Genomic DNA, 16,075 nt, shown 5'->3' with positions numbered 1-16,075 from the left:
TCTACTAGGTTTTAATCAGAATGGTACCGTTGTTGGGTTAGTTCTTAGTTGCACTGCATCATATGATAATAATTAAAAGCTGCACTTCAGAAGTTAGCAACGGCTCATGGTCAAAGCACCATTCATTTTACCTGAATTACCAGGCAGTTTTGGTAGCCACCAGCAAGCTTCTGGCATAATTCTGGCTGAATATTTGAGCACTCTTCTTGGCACAACTGTTGCACTGCTTAGTAGTTTCCTGAGAAGAATACAGGTTTACAGTATAGTCCACAAATTTTCAAATGATTTGAGGTCATGGTCCAGAAAGCTCAATGTCAGCGAGCTTTATAAATTCCAAAACCGGTTTTGATTTGTGTTTGAGATAATTGTCCTGGCAGAACACCTAACTGTGTCCACGTTTCAGCTGTCTAGCTGCTGATTTGAGGTGATGTTGAAGAACTGGGGTAGAGTAGAAAATAGCCAGTCATTAAAAGTTTAAAAATGATTACAGTAACTTACAGGTTTAGAGAAATATCCAGTGTCCAAAAAACGCGGGCAGAGAAGAGAGTGGAGCCATGCGTGGCTTCTCGCATATTTAAGTTTTTAAAGCAATTCAAGTAACAGCAGCAATTATGAGACAACAGTGGGCTGCAATGAAGGACTAAAACCAGAAGGAGGCAGTAATGAAACTTAAAGGGATAGCAATTTAATGAAACTCCGTAGACGAAGAAGAAGAATCCCAAGCCCCAGTGGAGCAAGCTTTCCCCCTGCTGGGGGAGTCGCGTGACGCCTGCAGATTATCTAAGAGCTCGCGCACAGGGACATATACAGTCCATCATGAGTGCTGCTATGAATTTTAAAAAATGCGGCTCTGTGCTGATTACTGGAGCCAGCCGGGGCCTCGGGCTGCAGTTAGTGGACAGTCTGGCAAGTGGACAGTTTTCACCTGGAAAGATAATAGCCACGTGCAGAAACCCTGGTAACGCACAGGTAAACACCAACACGAAACTCGCTGTGTGCATTGATGGCTAGCAGTAATGGAACAAAGCTGATGGACCACTCCAAAGACAGCTATTTGGATAATACAAGTGTGTATGTTAACTCCCGAGAATAGTCAAACAGTGATTCTTCGTATTTCAGTCAATGTCGCTTTGGTCGCGTTTAAGTAATCCGTCGGCGCATGCGTATTTGACTCATCTGTGAAGACAAGTGAATATAACACGCTGAAACGGAATAATTTCCCCCCTTTAGTTAAAAAAATAGGAATGGAAAAATATCTTCCAAAAAAGTATGACTCGGTTAAAAAAACGCTAAATATGAACATTTCGCATAAGTTTTACAACTTATTCATAAAGTAAAAGAAGAGGTTAGGTATTTATTGAAAAAGATGTCATATTTTAGTAAATGTGTAAGAAAAAAGTGATGTACACTATATTGATCTTTTCTTTAAAAAACCCACAATTTTAATTAAAATATGTTCTTAACAAAAATATGTTAAATTTAAGATTATTTCAAACATTGTCATGTGTAGGATAAAGGCTAAATAAAGACTTGTTTCCGCCAGCGCTGATCCATGTTTAAAGTGTTTGAGTAAAAGCTCATCCCAGACCAAACTGGTCACGCCTGGTGGCTCCCTGTCCCTGGGCCCGTTTCTGCTGGAGGTGTCTTCCTGTTAAAAGTCTGCTTTTCCTTCCCACTGTTGCCAAGTGCACGCCCATAAGGTCTTCTGATTGTTTCTGATTATTTTATTGTAGGATCCTTACCACATTAATTAAATTCAATTTTATTTTTAGCTAAATTTTTGGAGTTTGTTAATCTAAATCTAACAAGTGGCAACAATCTCAGTATACATGGGTAACATAATCTGAAATTACTTTGGCCTGTATGTTATAGTGGAATCTGTATGTGAGAGAGAGCAAGTCTGTTGGGATCTCGCATTGTGTTACTTGTCGTTGTGCTTTTGTATCCTAATCCTATCAGCAGCTTTTGTGTCTTTATGCAGCATTAAAAATACAGCAACATTTCTTTTAGGTGACATGTTCAAACAACACTCCACTGACAAGGCAAACATGTTGACATTCAAGTAAGGAAAAAAGTACACTGGCCAGTTATTCTCCTCCTTTGAGCAAACACTGATGGTCACCAGAGGGCTGTACTATGAAGCAGGATTTATGATTTAGTCGTGTTGAGCCTGAATTTTAAATGTCAGAAAGGTGGTGGTTTAAAATTGATACTTTTTAACTTTTCTTGACAATATGCTCTGAGTGCGATATGGATTTTCTGAGGAAGAAATGCATTTTGCATAAACAACCTGTGTATTTGTCACATTGCTGTAAGTGCCGCTAATAATAGAAAATTGGCTTTTTTGCATCAGAAAATATGCACAGTGTCTGAATCAGAAAGCCTTTGTTACCGGAGAAAGTTGGAAACCAATTTTCATCATAGCCGGTAAGGTTTTCTTGAGCCAGTTAACACAAACAGACCCTGGCTATCTGAGCTTGGTTTGTAGTACACCCCTCAGTTAACATAGAAATAAACAGGATCAAGACATCCCCCCTCACCGCTATCCGACTGTGATTTTGACCTACAGAAACTTCAGGAACTGGCAGAGAAGCATCCCAACATCCACATAATCACTTTGGGTAAGACTGAGAAGAACATTGTTTTCTGTGTATAGACAGAAAAATTTATGAAAACTTAAAACACAAAATCACACTCTTTACGACAGGCCATCGGCCACTTTGTTAGATACACCCGTTCAAATGCTTGTTATTGTAAATATCTAATCAGCCAATCACATGGCTTAATGCAATTCATAGTATTTAAGATCTGAGCCACATTTCATGATCACCTTGTCCTTTTATGATTCTTTAGCCCCCAAAAATCTTGTTGCTGAGAGCATTGCATGATTTTCTTTATGTTCAGCTTTGATTAGTTTATGTCTCTTTACTAGATGTAGTGAACCAGGAGAGCATAGAGAAGTCTGTAGAAGAGGTGAGCAAGCTGGTGCAAGAAGAAGGTCTGAACTGCCTGATCAACAATGCGGGCATCAAAGTGGTGGCCGACTTTCATTCTGTTACCGCCGAGATGATGATAGAAAACTTCCACACCAACACTGTGGCTCCTCTAATGATCACTAAGGTAATTTTTATTTATATATTGTGTGCCTCTTGCCACATTCTGTGCTGTGAATCAGCTCCTTAGTAGCTCTGAAAAAGTTTTGTTTGGAACCTCTTACATCACCAGACAGTGAAATAACCAAAAGAAAAGAGCCCAGCGTTCTGTTTTCCTCAGTCGCCGCGAGCAGGACCCATGAGTGTTTCATTTCCTCAGTGCTGGAAGCCAACATAAAGACATGACCTTGATGGACAGAAGTAACAAAACCCTGTTGCCTGGGGCAGACCGAATGCCATAAATATTAATTAAAAGTCAATTATTTTGTTGGCCGCTGATTTTAGGGTGGACTACAGAGTAACCCTCCTGTGCTGGTAAAACTCAGGCACTGATCAGAAGCGTGGCAGCATGGCAGATTGTTCCTGACACACAGTTTGCTTCTGTTAAAGAACACTTTCTGCAACTGCAAGGCCAAATTGCTGCCCGGAGGTCTTCTATAATCGCCGTCTGTAAAGTTGTAAATGTGGTTTGAAATCAACACTACATCACATACTTTAGAGCAGACGCCTGCTTCTCAGCCCTCTCTGCAGGCTTTGGGAGATAATTACACTTCAGATTGTAACAGAACTGAAAATGTCATCTTAGGTCTTTGTTTGTTTTTTGTTTCTCCCAGAGAGTTTTAATGACTGAATGACTAAATGATTAATCAGTAATTTGAGGAAAAACTTGTTTTAACCTATAAAAACCTAAAAGGGTGTAGCTGTCATTTGTCTTAAAAATGCTTGTTTTTAAATAGAGTTGCGTTGTGGAGAATCAAGCAGTTTGAAGCTGTCTGGCTGTATTATTAGTTTTTTTTGTTGATCTCTGCTTCAACTTGTTGATTTTTGTTTTTCTTTTTTGTTTTGAATATTTGTTTTGATTTTATTTATTTTTTTAAAAAGCAAAAAATAATAATTAAATAAAAGTAGAATATTTCAGTAGCATCAGTAAAGTTTGAGAAAATTGAAAAAGTGTATGTGGAGAATTGTGGCTTTTTGGCTGCTACATGGAAACGCTGCCACCAGAGGGCAGCACTAGCATCATCTCTAAACACATACAGTGTAAAATGTGTCAGTTTGACAAATTCATATTTAAAATGTTAAAAGTATAATAATCAGCATGCTACACAGCATATGTAAATATAAATATTAAACTACTAAAACAAAAACTATAAATTTTATAGTTTTTTAATAATTTTAAACCAGTCATAAACTGTGACTTTATTGGTGCTTCCAGCTATAATGTGTGTGTCTTCTTTTTTCTGCCAGGCTTATCTGCCTCTTCTAAAGAAAGCTGCGTCCCGAGGAGGGGCAGGAGGCTCAGCTACAATGGGAATCCAGAGGGCAGCGGTTATTAACGTGACCTCACTCCTGGGCTCTGTGGAGCTCGCCTGGGGTGAGAGAGCCAACAACTTCAAATGGTACCCCTACAGGACATCCAAGGTATTGTTACTGTGATTTAAAGAATAATTACAGTTTATTTAAGCTGTGAGTATTTCGCATTAATATTGCTGTTATAGGTGTGTGGGCCATGTTCACTTTGCACTTTCAACCACTGTTAGAGAATTGAGGAAAATGTGGAGTTGCACGAAACATTCAGAACAGTAATTATTGGCTATTAGCAGCTAGCAGGAGCTCCCAGCAGCTTCCAGGTTAAAGGAAAGAAGAGTTATTAGATAATACTGCATAATAAAAAGTAACGGACTGCTAATCAGTTAACTTGGGTTAACTGTACTGTAATATGAGTATGAAAAGAGGGGTCAAGGGGAAATTCATTTTCTTTGTGTTTCATGGTAACCTGTTTGTGCTTGTCATTTTAGAGTGCCCTAAACATGGTTAGTCGCTGCATGGCTGTAGACCTAGAGCCAGATGGGATTCTCTGTATGGCTATACACCCCGGCTGGGTACGCACTGACATGGGGGGGTCAGAGGTAAGGGCCTACTTTAAATGACATAATCGATAAGGAAGGCTGTACCTTCCTTATCGAAGTAGTTAAAAGGACTCAAATATAAGCTGCTGCTTGTAACTATATAAAGTCCAGATCCAAAATAACAAAAGCCTATTGGTTTTAACAAACAAAAAAAACCCCAAAGAGTCTAAAATACAAAATACAAAGCGCACAAAAATAAAAGCAACAGTTGCCAGCGTGTCCCGGGGCAGATCCAGGACACGCTGGAGAGATTATATCTCTCGGCTGGCCTGGGAAGGCCATGGTGTTCCCCCAGACAAGCTGGAGGAGGTGGCTGGGAAGAGGGAGGTCTGGGCTTTTCTGCATGGGCTGCTGCCCCCGCAACCCGGCCTCGGATAAGTGGAAGAAGATGGATAGATGGATGGTTAAAACACATTATGATGCAACAAAGGGCACAGGCAAACTGGGGCTAAAAATAAACATGAAGTAATGAGGAGAGCAGAAACGTAAGAGAAGCTAAACACAGCTGAGCACAGTCAAAGTAAATGAGGAGGTTAAACTACAAACAATACACAAAGAGTGTGATTAGCGAAGTAAAATGGAAAATCAAAGAAAAAATAAATCTGAGTGAACTTAACTCAGGACAATAAGATAGACGGAGACACTGAGGGATCAAACAAACTCTAATACAAATAGAAACTCAAACTGTGAGCTGAAGACTGAGTAAAAGACGTGAAACCTGAAAATATAGATGATTGCCAAAGAGACCCAAAGAGAGACCTAACATAATAATAAACAAGAATGAATTTGAATAACACTCCAAAACACACAAATACCCTGAGAACAGACCTGGGATCATGACAGAAGCGTGTGTTTCACATGCTTTTGTGTTCTCTCCATCTCTTTCCAGGCTCCACTGAGTCCCGAGGATAGTATTTCTTCCATGTTGTCTGTGATTGGAGGGCTAACTGAAAAGGACCATGGCTCATTTCTGAACTTTACAGGAGAGCAGATACCTTGGTGAACTTGATGTCCATCAGTTATGAGTAGGATGACTGAGAATTCTTAACTCATCCTAATGGTTATTGCTTTTACACTAACTATGCAAGAATGAATGTAACTATGGCTTTTATTGTGCTGCATTCCACTTTATAGGAGCGTATCTACTAGAGATGGACCGATCCGATATTACGTATCGGTATCGTGCCATCTCTAGTATCTACTAGAGCTTTTTCCAAACCATTTTGCTCTGTCCCCTTCAAAAAGTGCACTGAGCCCTGCGGTCAGGGAAGCGCATGTTGTGTTGCTAAGAGAAAATCACAGACTAGAGTTTACAAATGTTAGCACAAACTCCATGAACTTTTCATCGCTTAGGGTGGGCCTGCTGTGTATTTTTTGGGGCAAAAAATAAAAAACTTTATCTGCTACTTGTCTAGCTAGCTCACTAGCTTATGACCCACTTTTTAGCCTTACTTTATTAGACTTTTGGATTGTCTTGCCGTGAAATAACACCAGCCGTGGTGCAAATGGGTTCTCGGTCCATCAGTGTCTTCACAATGATTACATGTACAACAGATATCCAATAAAATATCCTACATAGGGACTAGGTTAGCAGCAGTTTGCAGATTTGCCCTTAAACCATGGTATGACGATTAACGGCCGTATGATATTTGCATTTAATTTGCCCATAGTCATCTTGGTTGCTTGGAGAACAGTTACATCAAGCTAGTGCACTTCTCCTGTTTGCATTCCTTAAAAAAAAAGAAGTAGGGTTTATTATTTATTTATTTTTATTGAAAGGTTCTGCTGCTTTTCCCCTTATTTTGTTTGCTCCAATGGGAAACTGTAAAGATGGAAGTCTTTTTACACATATTTGCTTTAAAAATTGTTTCAATTTTCAGTTCTAATAAATAATTTATTCAAACAAAACTATCTTTTGGTTTATTCCTTAAAGAGTTATTGTAAATAATATTTATAAACTATGAAATGAGGTATGTTCATTTCTTCAGTTTTTTTTGTATAATTTTCTAAGCACATAAAGTAAATGACACCACAAAAGCAGGCAGGCAAATGCACAAGACACTTAGTCTGTAGACTTACAGAATAAGAGTTCCTAAGACTAGGACAGAAGCGATAACATTCATCAATACCATTAAGAATACTAAGTTTATATATGGGTGCCACTGTTTAAGTAGTGGAAATGGATGTAAAGCTTAGTTTTAATATAGTTCATTAAGTGTTTTAGGTTGTCTCAAATGTATCTACTTTCTTGAGTTTAAGATGATGCATTACTTCCCTCAGTCAGTGAGCCCAGCTCAGTGAGCGAATCCAGTTCAGGAGACTCTTTGTTCCTAGGAGATACTTGTTGTTCTACAATGGCAAATATGGCTACAAGTGATTGGTTATTTAGTTGAATAATCATTTTAAAAATGTGTGACAGTGTTTTTAAGATTCAACTCCAATACATACAAAAATTAGGACACTGGCAGAAAGACTGTCAAAGAAGCTGGGACCCAGTCTCGGTCTGTTGCATGTTGAGTCTGTGCTTGTAGACATTTTAGTGGATTTAGCTTTGCAAAACAAAGGTGTAACAATTCAAGTCCACAATGCCGTTAGTTATTGTACCTAGAAATTCTCATACCATTGCAACCCTAATAGGGAGCTAAAAACATGAACAGCTACAAAGAATGTGGGAAAAGGTTGTAAAGTACATAGGGATGGGTATTGATAAGATTTTCACGATTCCTATTCCATTTTCGATTCTTTATCGATTCTTATTTTTTAAAAAAGAGAACGCTAAGGTCGATTAGCTTAGAACTTTGTTTTATATCTTCTCTTTGAACAAGATAGAAATTTAGGAGTAACATGGCCTTACAAACCCAACAGTGAGATCTTAAGCGATCCAGTTTTCGGCTCTTCAATGGGGTGTCACAGGGTCCCCAGGAAAAAAAATTGTAAATGTAAAATAAAATAAATATTCTTAACATAAATTATTTTGTAGCAATTACACAAGAATATCCAGTAATGTCCCTGCCTACAATTAAACACATTCACTTACCGAAAATCGGGGGCATCTGCTGTGGCAAATGGGTGCAAGCCTTTGACCACAAACTTAGTCACTGTTCGGTGACATTCGTCTATCCTGGACTAAAAGGAGACGCTACCGGTAGACTGCAGCAAGAACTGCCAGCCAGACTCTGTCTGACTCTGTCATCATGGTCACCTAAATGCAGCCCACAGTAATGGCAGGTTTTGTAATAAGGCAGATCGCGCTAACATAATATGCACTGTTAGCTGATTATTTACCTGCCGCATTAAGTGTTACTTGATAGGCCAATTTTTACATACATTTCCTTTTCCCCTTTGCAGGCCTTGCTGTCAGCAGGCAGTCCTGCAACATAGTAGGTGACCATTCTGCGAGACAATGTCAAGGGAAGTGTTTTAAGACAAACAGGTCATGATCCTGCCTAACCTTTAAGCTGTTGAAAGTACGTTACCACTGTCATTTTATAACACCTGTATCTGCAGCCAGCTTGGCCACAGAGATGATAAAGCAGAGCTGAAACTGAACATGCAACTTAGAAAATGTTTATTTTCCAAGTTTCAATTGTATTTTCCAAGTTTCAGTAATTCAGTTGTGAATTATCTAACTCAGTAAACAGGCCTGCAGAGGAATCCTTATGAAGAAGACAGGTTGGGATCAGGTCACACTGAGCTAAGCTCTCTGAAATGTAATTCGTATCTAATCAAACCAGTCTGCCCAGAATGGTGTGTTGCTAGTCATGTGCTAGGTGAAAGAGAGAGAGAGAGGGAGGGAGGGTGTCTGTGTGTGTGTGTGTGTGTGTGTGTGTGTGTGTGTGTGTGTGTGTGTGTGTGTGTGTGTGTGTGTGTGTGTGTGTGTATAGAGTGACCAAAGTAGGAGCAACAGTTACATGATAAGGTACTAGTTTGAATTTCTCTTTGCAGACAAGTTCTTTTGTTTCTGTGGACATGTAAGCACTCACACAATGGATTTATAGCACAGGAAAAGAAAAGAAGAAAAAGGAGACCTCAGTTTTTAACTTATCACAGGTAAATATTTAACTGTCCTTAAAGTAATTTTAGCCACGATTCAAGCAGCAACAGACGGTCTGTACAGTAGTGAAGTGTACATCTGTTTTTACCTTTTACATTTCCTTTTAAATTCTCTGACCTAGCAACACATTGTATAATTGCCTTAGATTTTTCGTTGTCTTAATAGAAACATTAGGTACTACTTTTTCCGTCGTGTTTTGCATAGAGCAGGTCCGGTTTGACTAAACCATCTCTGATAGGAGTTAAGTATGTTTTAGAAAAGAGATACAGCTGTACTGTTTTTTCTTCACTAGAGGAAACGCTCAGATAATAGCAGGGCGTTTGGACATTTGGTAGGTATTTAGTGTGCACATGTCTAGAATTCTTGGTAAAGGTACAGGTGTAAAACTTTGTTAATGCCACTAACTGTATATGACAGCTTTAGAAGAAAAATAAGATTTTTCTTTTTATTGTTTTTCTTTTTGCAAATTGAAGAAGGTTGTAGAAAACTGATCAGGCTGTGCTTTACCACATTCAACATGAAGGAAAACAAAAGTTAAGCTGATATATGTCTAGACTCATTTGGGCTTTATTACACAAAGAACTTTATATATTATGCACATAGAATCCAAATTTTAGTGGCTCAAAACTGGACTGTGGATTCAATTAGTTAGGCCAAATTATAACAACAGTCGCCACCAACAAGAGCATTGTTTTTTCCTGTAATGCTTGTTTGATTTACTCTTTGAGGACAACCCAGTTAATGGGGGGGGAGGGGTTGTTGTTGTTATTTTTACTTTTACTAGAAAGTTTTCAGTGACAAAGACCAATGACTACTACAGCTTAGATTTAAATTTTTTGCCAGTGATCTGTCACTGAGTGTCCTTGCTATACTAACAATGTGTTGATCCGTATTATTAGCCATTAGTCTAAAAATAGGAGAATACAATTTTTAAAAATCCAGTTCCCAAGTGTTGTCATACACATGCAGTCTGAAACTGTAATACATTGAGCAAGATTAATACATTCTTCCTTACATGACTAACTAGATGATCATTTCAAAACCAGTGCTGAATATTTTTGTAAATTTCACTGAAGGTACTTAGTATTGGTTACATCAGAAACCTTGTATTGTTAGCATATACAGTGCATAACAACAATTAACAATAGAAAAAATCTATACAATTAAAAAAAAACTTTCTCCCATCTGGGAATGCAAGTAAATAACTTAAAATAACTTTAATCCACACATGCTCTGTGCTCCTGTATTGCAGAGGTATGTGCAGGGCACATGGCGGCAGAAAGCCATGGTGACTCTTATAGACTACCCAGCTCCTATGGAGCTGTTTTCAAAAGCTGGAGAGCTGAGAATGCCATTTTCTGATGTGGTCAAATACGGCATTCTGGGCATCTCCATCACTCTCCTACTGCTGGCTCTGGGCATCTTAGCCTGGCAGATCTACAGATTCTGCACAGAGAAATACACCCATACATACACCCAGCAAGATGCAGGTGAGTAGGAATTACATTACAATTAGACACAGTGCAGTGCATATTGACAAGCCAGAGTGACTGTGAGACAAATTATTAAGTGCATGGTTGTGTCTGTTTTCTGCAATAGGGCATAATGATTTGCTGTATTCAGACGAAGGGCCAACGACAACAGGAAACTACTCAGGAGCTCCAAGTACCAAAGTAAGAGGAAACTTTATCACAATTGAGCACTAATGTGCACATGGTCTTGACCAGAGTGTATAAACCAGGTTAAGTGAAAATCCAACTTCAAGGAATCTGCTGTCTTTCAGTTGATACTTGGGGTTTGTGCATCTGAACAAGGGGAATCTCTGAAATGTAATATGTTGCTGCTAATTTCTTTCTGACACAGTTATTGAGTTACATGTTAAGATTCTGGAACAGGATTTGGGAGAAATGCAGGAAATATTTTACGTAGGACTGCTTGAAAAAAAATGAAGGGAATATTTCTGAAAATTGTAGATTCATGGTGTGATCAGGTAACGCCAATTTACTTGAACGTGAGAATTTTCAGTAGGAAATTAGGAAAACAGGATGATATAAATACCACACCATTAGGAGTTTTAATATATTTTGTACCACGGAAGTAAGCATTTAGCATGTATTTCTACTAAGGACTGTTTTAGAGGAGAGAGAAGGCAGATAAGTAAACCACAGGCTGGGTGGGGTGTTTGTGTTGATGTGTTTGAGAAGTCGGGCAGTTTATTTGGATAGTCTGCTGTTTGCGTCGTACCACATGACTGACCTGTGTCAGGAAAAGTTCAGCTGAGTATAAAAACTTCCTTGTAGAGTTTTAGAACAAGGGCAAATGTTGGCTAAATTAAGACTGATGAAAATCGAGGACCACAGATGTACCACAGACCTGAATGTAGGCAGCAGTTTAATGTAATATCACAAGCTGAAGCTACTACTTCTAAATCACCTTGAGCACCTTTGTGATAGAGCAGGCAACAACAACTATGATGCAAGTGAAGGACTCTAGTCTAAGGACAGTTATAAGGTAATACCCTTTGAATGTTATGTACATGAAACCAGATCCATCATGACAGTGTGTACATGTGGAATATCTAAGTATTTCCTCAATAGATAGATGTGAGTCTGTAAAGAGTAGAGGCTTAAAAATTAATTGGGCTCTGTGTTATAAAGGCTTATACAACCAGTCTGCTTTCTTTCTTAATTCCTGGGTAAATAGTGTGCATGTGTGTGTGCCTGCAGCTGGAGGATGTCAGCACAGAGGCCCACAGACTGAGTCGCTGCCTGTCCCAGCCCTCGTTTCCCTCCTTAGCATCCACCGAGGAAGCTGGAGACAAAGAAGAGCAGGCGACTATTCAAAAGGTAAAACTGGTATTTTATCCAGTTTATATATTTTATTTTGGACAGACAGAAACCCGAGGTCCAGTGAAATTATTAATGTGAGATGAAACAGAAAGTATATTCATTCTTTTAGTGCGGTGTTGCTTTAAAGATCCATAATTTAAAGATTCATAAAACAACACCAGCAACATCCAGGAATGACCACCAATTATGCACAGCTGTTTTAAATATGTTTTGAATTTATCACTTTTTTTTATTTAAAGTCTACTAAATAAAGCTGTCAGATTAATTAAGTGGTGTAAAATTGAGATTTTCCCATCATTAGTAGAGATGCCAACGTTTAGGTAAACGTTACAAGCTTCTGTCTCTTACTAGTAAGCCATAAACATAACCACATGGTGGCGCCAAGAGTGAGTTTATAGAGAGACACGTTAAAAAATGCAGTGTAAATATGCTGCACAAAAACATACAGATATCCTTGAACTTGTGCATGAATTACACTTAAGCTCACAGATACATGTGTACACTAATTTCTCTGGCTGTACAAACACCTCACCACAGTCATTAGGATTCATCTTCTGTCAACCAAAGATGTCTGAGCTAAATGTCCTGTAAATCCTTCTGGCATCCGTTTAGATATTCAGGGTGAATCAGGGTGACTAAAAGATAAGCAGGCTGATTTTAGTATTCCATTCTTTTCCTAATGGCAAGTATTTGAGTATGTAACAGAAATTTAAACATAATTTTTTTTTAAATCTTCCCTCAATCCTCACAAAATAAGATTAACAGTAAATCACTGATGACACAGTTTCAGGCATAATCAAGCCTTTGTGTCTTTCTTAACATATCCTCTCGTACCAGGTGGAGGGATCGATACGGTTCTCCGTCTATTATGACCAGATGCAGTCACGTCTGGTGGTCACCGTGTTGCAGGTGGAGGGCCTTTTGGAGCACAGTGAGAGCCGAACCCTCCAACCATTTGTTAAAATACTGCTGATGTGGGCTGGATCAGAGGCTGTAGAAGTCGAGGGCTTTAAAGATGAAGAGGTAAGCTTTTCTTGTTAATTTCTTCCATGAACTTCTTTTCTTCTTTTTCTTGATACATATTTAAAAAATATAATCCACGCTGTCTTTGAGTTTTCATTCAGCGCAGCATCTCTGTACTAAAGACAAAGGTGTCATAGATTACTGCTGTGATGCTCTTAGGGTGAAGGCTTGTCGCCTGTTCTGAGGACAGTGCTGCAGGAGTGGCGTACTCGCATTGTGAAAGGCAGCTGTAACCCTTTATTTGGAGACCAGTTCAGCTGTGTTTTACAAGAGGATAAGCTTCATCACATCAACCTAAGGATGGAGGTTCTGCACTACACAAACATATCTCTCATTCTTAAAACATATTTGTTCAGGACTCAAACGGTATTGCTTGTACTATACTTTCAAGGGCCAAAGAATTTAAAACCATAAGCACTACAGCTATGTTATAGTACTTTAGTCTCTTTTCACCTGTAGAGAGAAAAAAGTATGAATGATAAAAGTATTTTATCTGAGGTGGTGTAAATCATTTATCAGGTGTCTGTATGCATCTCAGGTGAGGGACTTTGATAAATTCTCCAGAAACACAGTGTTAGGAGATGTGAGGGTTCCTTTAGGACAGCTCAACATCTCCTACCCTCTGGAACTACAAGAGGATCTGAAGATACCCCAGAAGGTACTGCAGGGGGCGCTCACACACACACCACACAGCATGCACACAGGACTGGTTTTCAGTAGCATCTCAAGTAGTTGATGTTATATAAAGGTGAAATACAGAGTATGTTAATATGATTACAAAACTATAAAAGAACTATATTTAGGCATAATAATAAAAATGAAAGCTAATAATCTTAGTGTAAAAGGAAATAATTAAACAGACATTTACAGACGTAATAGATGATAGTAAAAATATAATAAAGGACATTGTTATAACTATGTAATCCTTCTTCATAGTCCATACAAAAATTGTTCCATTTTCAGAAAAGCAATAATTTTTGTTATTGTTTATAGTACCTATGCCTAATATTTTGTCCACAACATTAATGAACCACGAGTGAGGCGAAATATTTAGAATTGTACAGGTGAACCCAAAAGTGCACTTGTGTAGCTTGAATTTTATTTTCCACAGAAAATTTTGTTTAACTTTTACAACTTTTTTAATTGCTCAAAGAAAAGAAAAATATATTTGTAACACTAGTGCAACTAAAACCACAGCATGACCTTTGCCTCCTGAACTTAATTTAAACAAAAGAAAAAAATGTTATACTTTTGAATTATGACTGTGGCAATTTAATACATTTTGTGCTTATGTGGTGATTTTTAGCCCTGCTGAATGCTGTCGTTTATGTTTGTGCCTGCAACTATATCACTTTTTTTTAAAACTGTGCATAAATGTACATTATACTTATGTGTTCTCCAAAGGATCTTGTTGGAGAGGTGCTTTTGTCACTGAAATTTCTTCCCACGTCTCAGAGGCTGGAGGTTGGCCTGCTAAAGGTCAAAACTGTCCTTTCTGAGATATCCCCAAATGCAGGTAAATTAAAAAAAGACACCTTCACACAAAAAAGACACCAGCTCTGATGCACATATGGTTATACATTCATGTAATCTGTGTATGTGTTGCACAGCTCTGTATGCGAGGATCAGCGTCCAGTGCAATCAGTGCAAGCTGAAGTACCAGAAAAGCTCTACAGTGGCTCGGTGCCTGGTGACCGTTTTCAATGAGGTCCTCTTGTTCTCCTTGCCAGAGGTTCATCTGGAGCGGTGTAAAATTTTGGTCTCTATATATGAAACTCGCCCAACAAGCAAATCAGCCAAACAACTGATCGGACAGCTGAGTGTGGGGAAGGAGAAGAGTTCAGAAGACGAGCACTGGACTTTGATGATGCGCTCAGTCCGCCAGCCAGTAGCAAAGTGGCATGGCCTACTGATCTGAATCACAGCAGAACCAACGCTATCATCATGAATGGCTGTATTTGTTTGTTTTTGCCTGAAAGCATGTGTATCAGACTGTTCAGGTATCTGCACTTGCTGAGGTAAAGACCAGACATGGTTGTCTTCCTGATCTCACAGTGACAGAAAACTTTATTACTCTCAGTACTTACTGCTACTCAGCGGTAAACATGTGATGCTCTTCTTACAGTTACAGTTTGTAACAATGCTTAACTTTCTCAATGCCACACTAACATTACTCTCCTTACTCAGTTTATGAGAGGCATTATCTGCGAACTGTTGGTTTAAATGTTTATTTTGGTTACTAAAGCAGAAACTGTACTTGTTGCTATCCACATGTAATTAGCATGTACCTAAATCAGTACGAGAGGACTCGAAAAATAATGAATGCCACAGTTAGGATGATTAGTTGCTTTTTATTTTTTATACAATGTGTATCTTTTAATCCACAATTTATTCTATGAAATGTAATATATGAGACATTAAATTCACAAGATAGAATGCAGTTGTTTAAAACTTCCTATGAATCCTTAATAAATTCCATATTTTGCTATAGGCACAATAATGTTATTGGAATATTATGCCATGAGTAACGTGATATCATTTTTAGCAGAATGGCAATGCTGTGATAAAAGAGTGTTCTGCATATCACACTTTTTGTATTAAGGTTTCAGCACAACTGAATAATTTAAATAATAAGTGCTTAAAAGCACTAAAATTACCTGTTGACTTTTTCTCCTGATAATCAACATGTCCTCACCCTGCTCTGTGGCTAGAGTGCGCCATCTTGTGCACATGTGTGATAAATTGAACACAAGCGGGCAACTGTCAGAGTCAGGATAGGTTTTTTCTTTTTAAGGTAAGACTAAACACAACAAAGACTTATAAGTCATTTTGACCTTGTAAAATCTATTTCTTTGAGTATATATATATATACATATATAGAGAGATATATATAGATATATATATATATATAAAGAAGACCAAGTGTGTGAAACACTAATTAAATTTACAGTTAAATTTTAAGGGTGAAATAAAAACATACATTAATGAAAAGTTTACAACATAGCAAAATAAAGTGAGTGGACGGAAAAAAATTAAAGTAATTGCCACAAATTTTAAAAAGAATTAAACAGTATAGAATATGTACCT

The 16,075-nt window shown here is 38.2% G+C and overlaps 2 protein-coding genes across 2 annotated transcripts; both read left to right on the top strand.

Annotated features, from left to right (window-relative positions):
* Positions 1-720: 720 nt before the first annotated feature.
* Positions 721-6,970, top strand: si:dkey-12e7.4 (uncharacterized protein LOC558132 homolog). Its single transcript, XM_031734255.2, has 6 exons — positions 721-969; positions 2,570-2,621; positions 2,933-3,120; positions 4,401-4,574; positions 4,952-5,062; positions 5,952-6,970. Exons 1-6 carry the CDS (start codon positions 817-819, stop codon positions 6,063-6,065), a joined length of 792 nt encoding a protein of 263 aa, XP_031590115.1. The 5' UTR covers positions 721-816; the 3' UTR covers positions 6,066-6,970.
* A 1,982-nt stretch (positions 6,971-8,952) lies between these two features.
* Positions 8,953-15,478, top strand: syt19 (synaptotagmin XIX). The gene is made up of 10 exons (XM_031734190.2): positions 8,953-8,981; positions 9,061-9,112; positions 10,369-10,606; positions 10,716-10,789; positions 11,843-11,962; positions 12,803-12,988; positions 13,148-13,294; positions 13,527-13,646; positions 14,393-14,504; positions 14,599-15,478. Exons 1-10 carry the CDS (start codon positions 8,974-8,976, stop codon positions 14,904-14,906), a joined length of 1,365 nt encoding a protein of 454 aa, XP_031590050.2. The 5' UTR covers positions 8,953-8,973; the 3' UTR covers positions 14,907-15,478.
* Positions 15,479-16,075: the final 597 nt, after the last annotated feature.

The sequence above is a fragment of the Oreochromis aureus genome, linkage group 7 (genome assembly GCF_013358895.1).
Source record: "Oreochromis aureus strain Israel breed Guangdong linkage group 7, ZZ_aureus, whole genome shotgun sequence".
NCBI lineage: Eukaryota > Metazoa > Chordata > Actinopteri > Cichliformes > Cichlidae > Oreochromis > Oreochromis aureus.
This window is presented reverse-complemented; position numbering and strand designations above follow the sequence as displayed.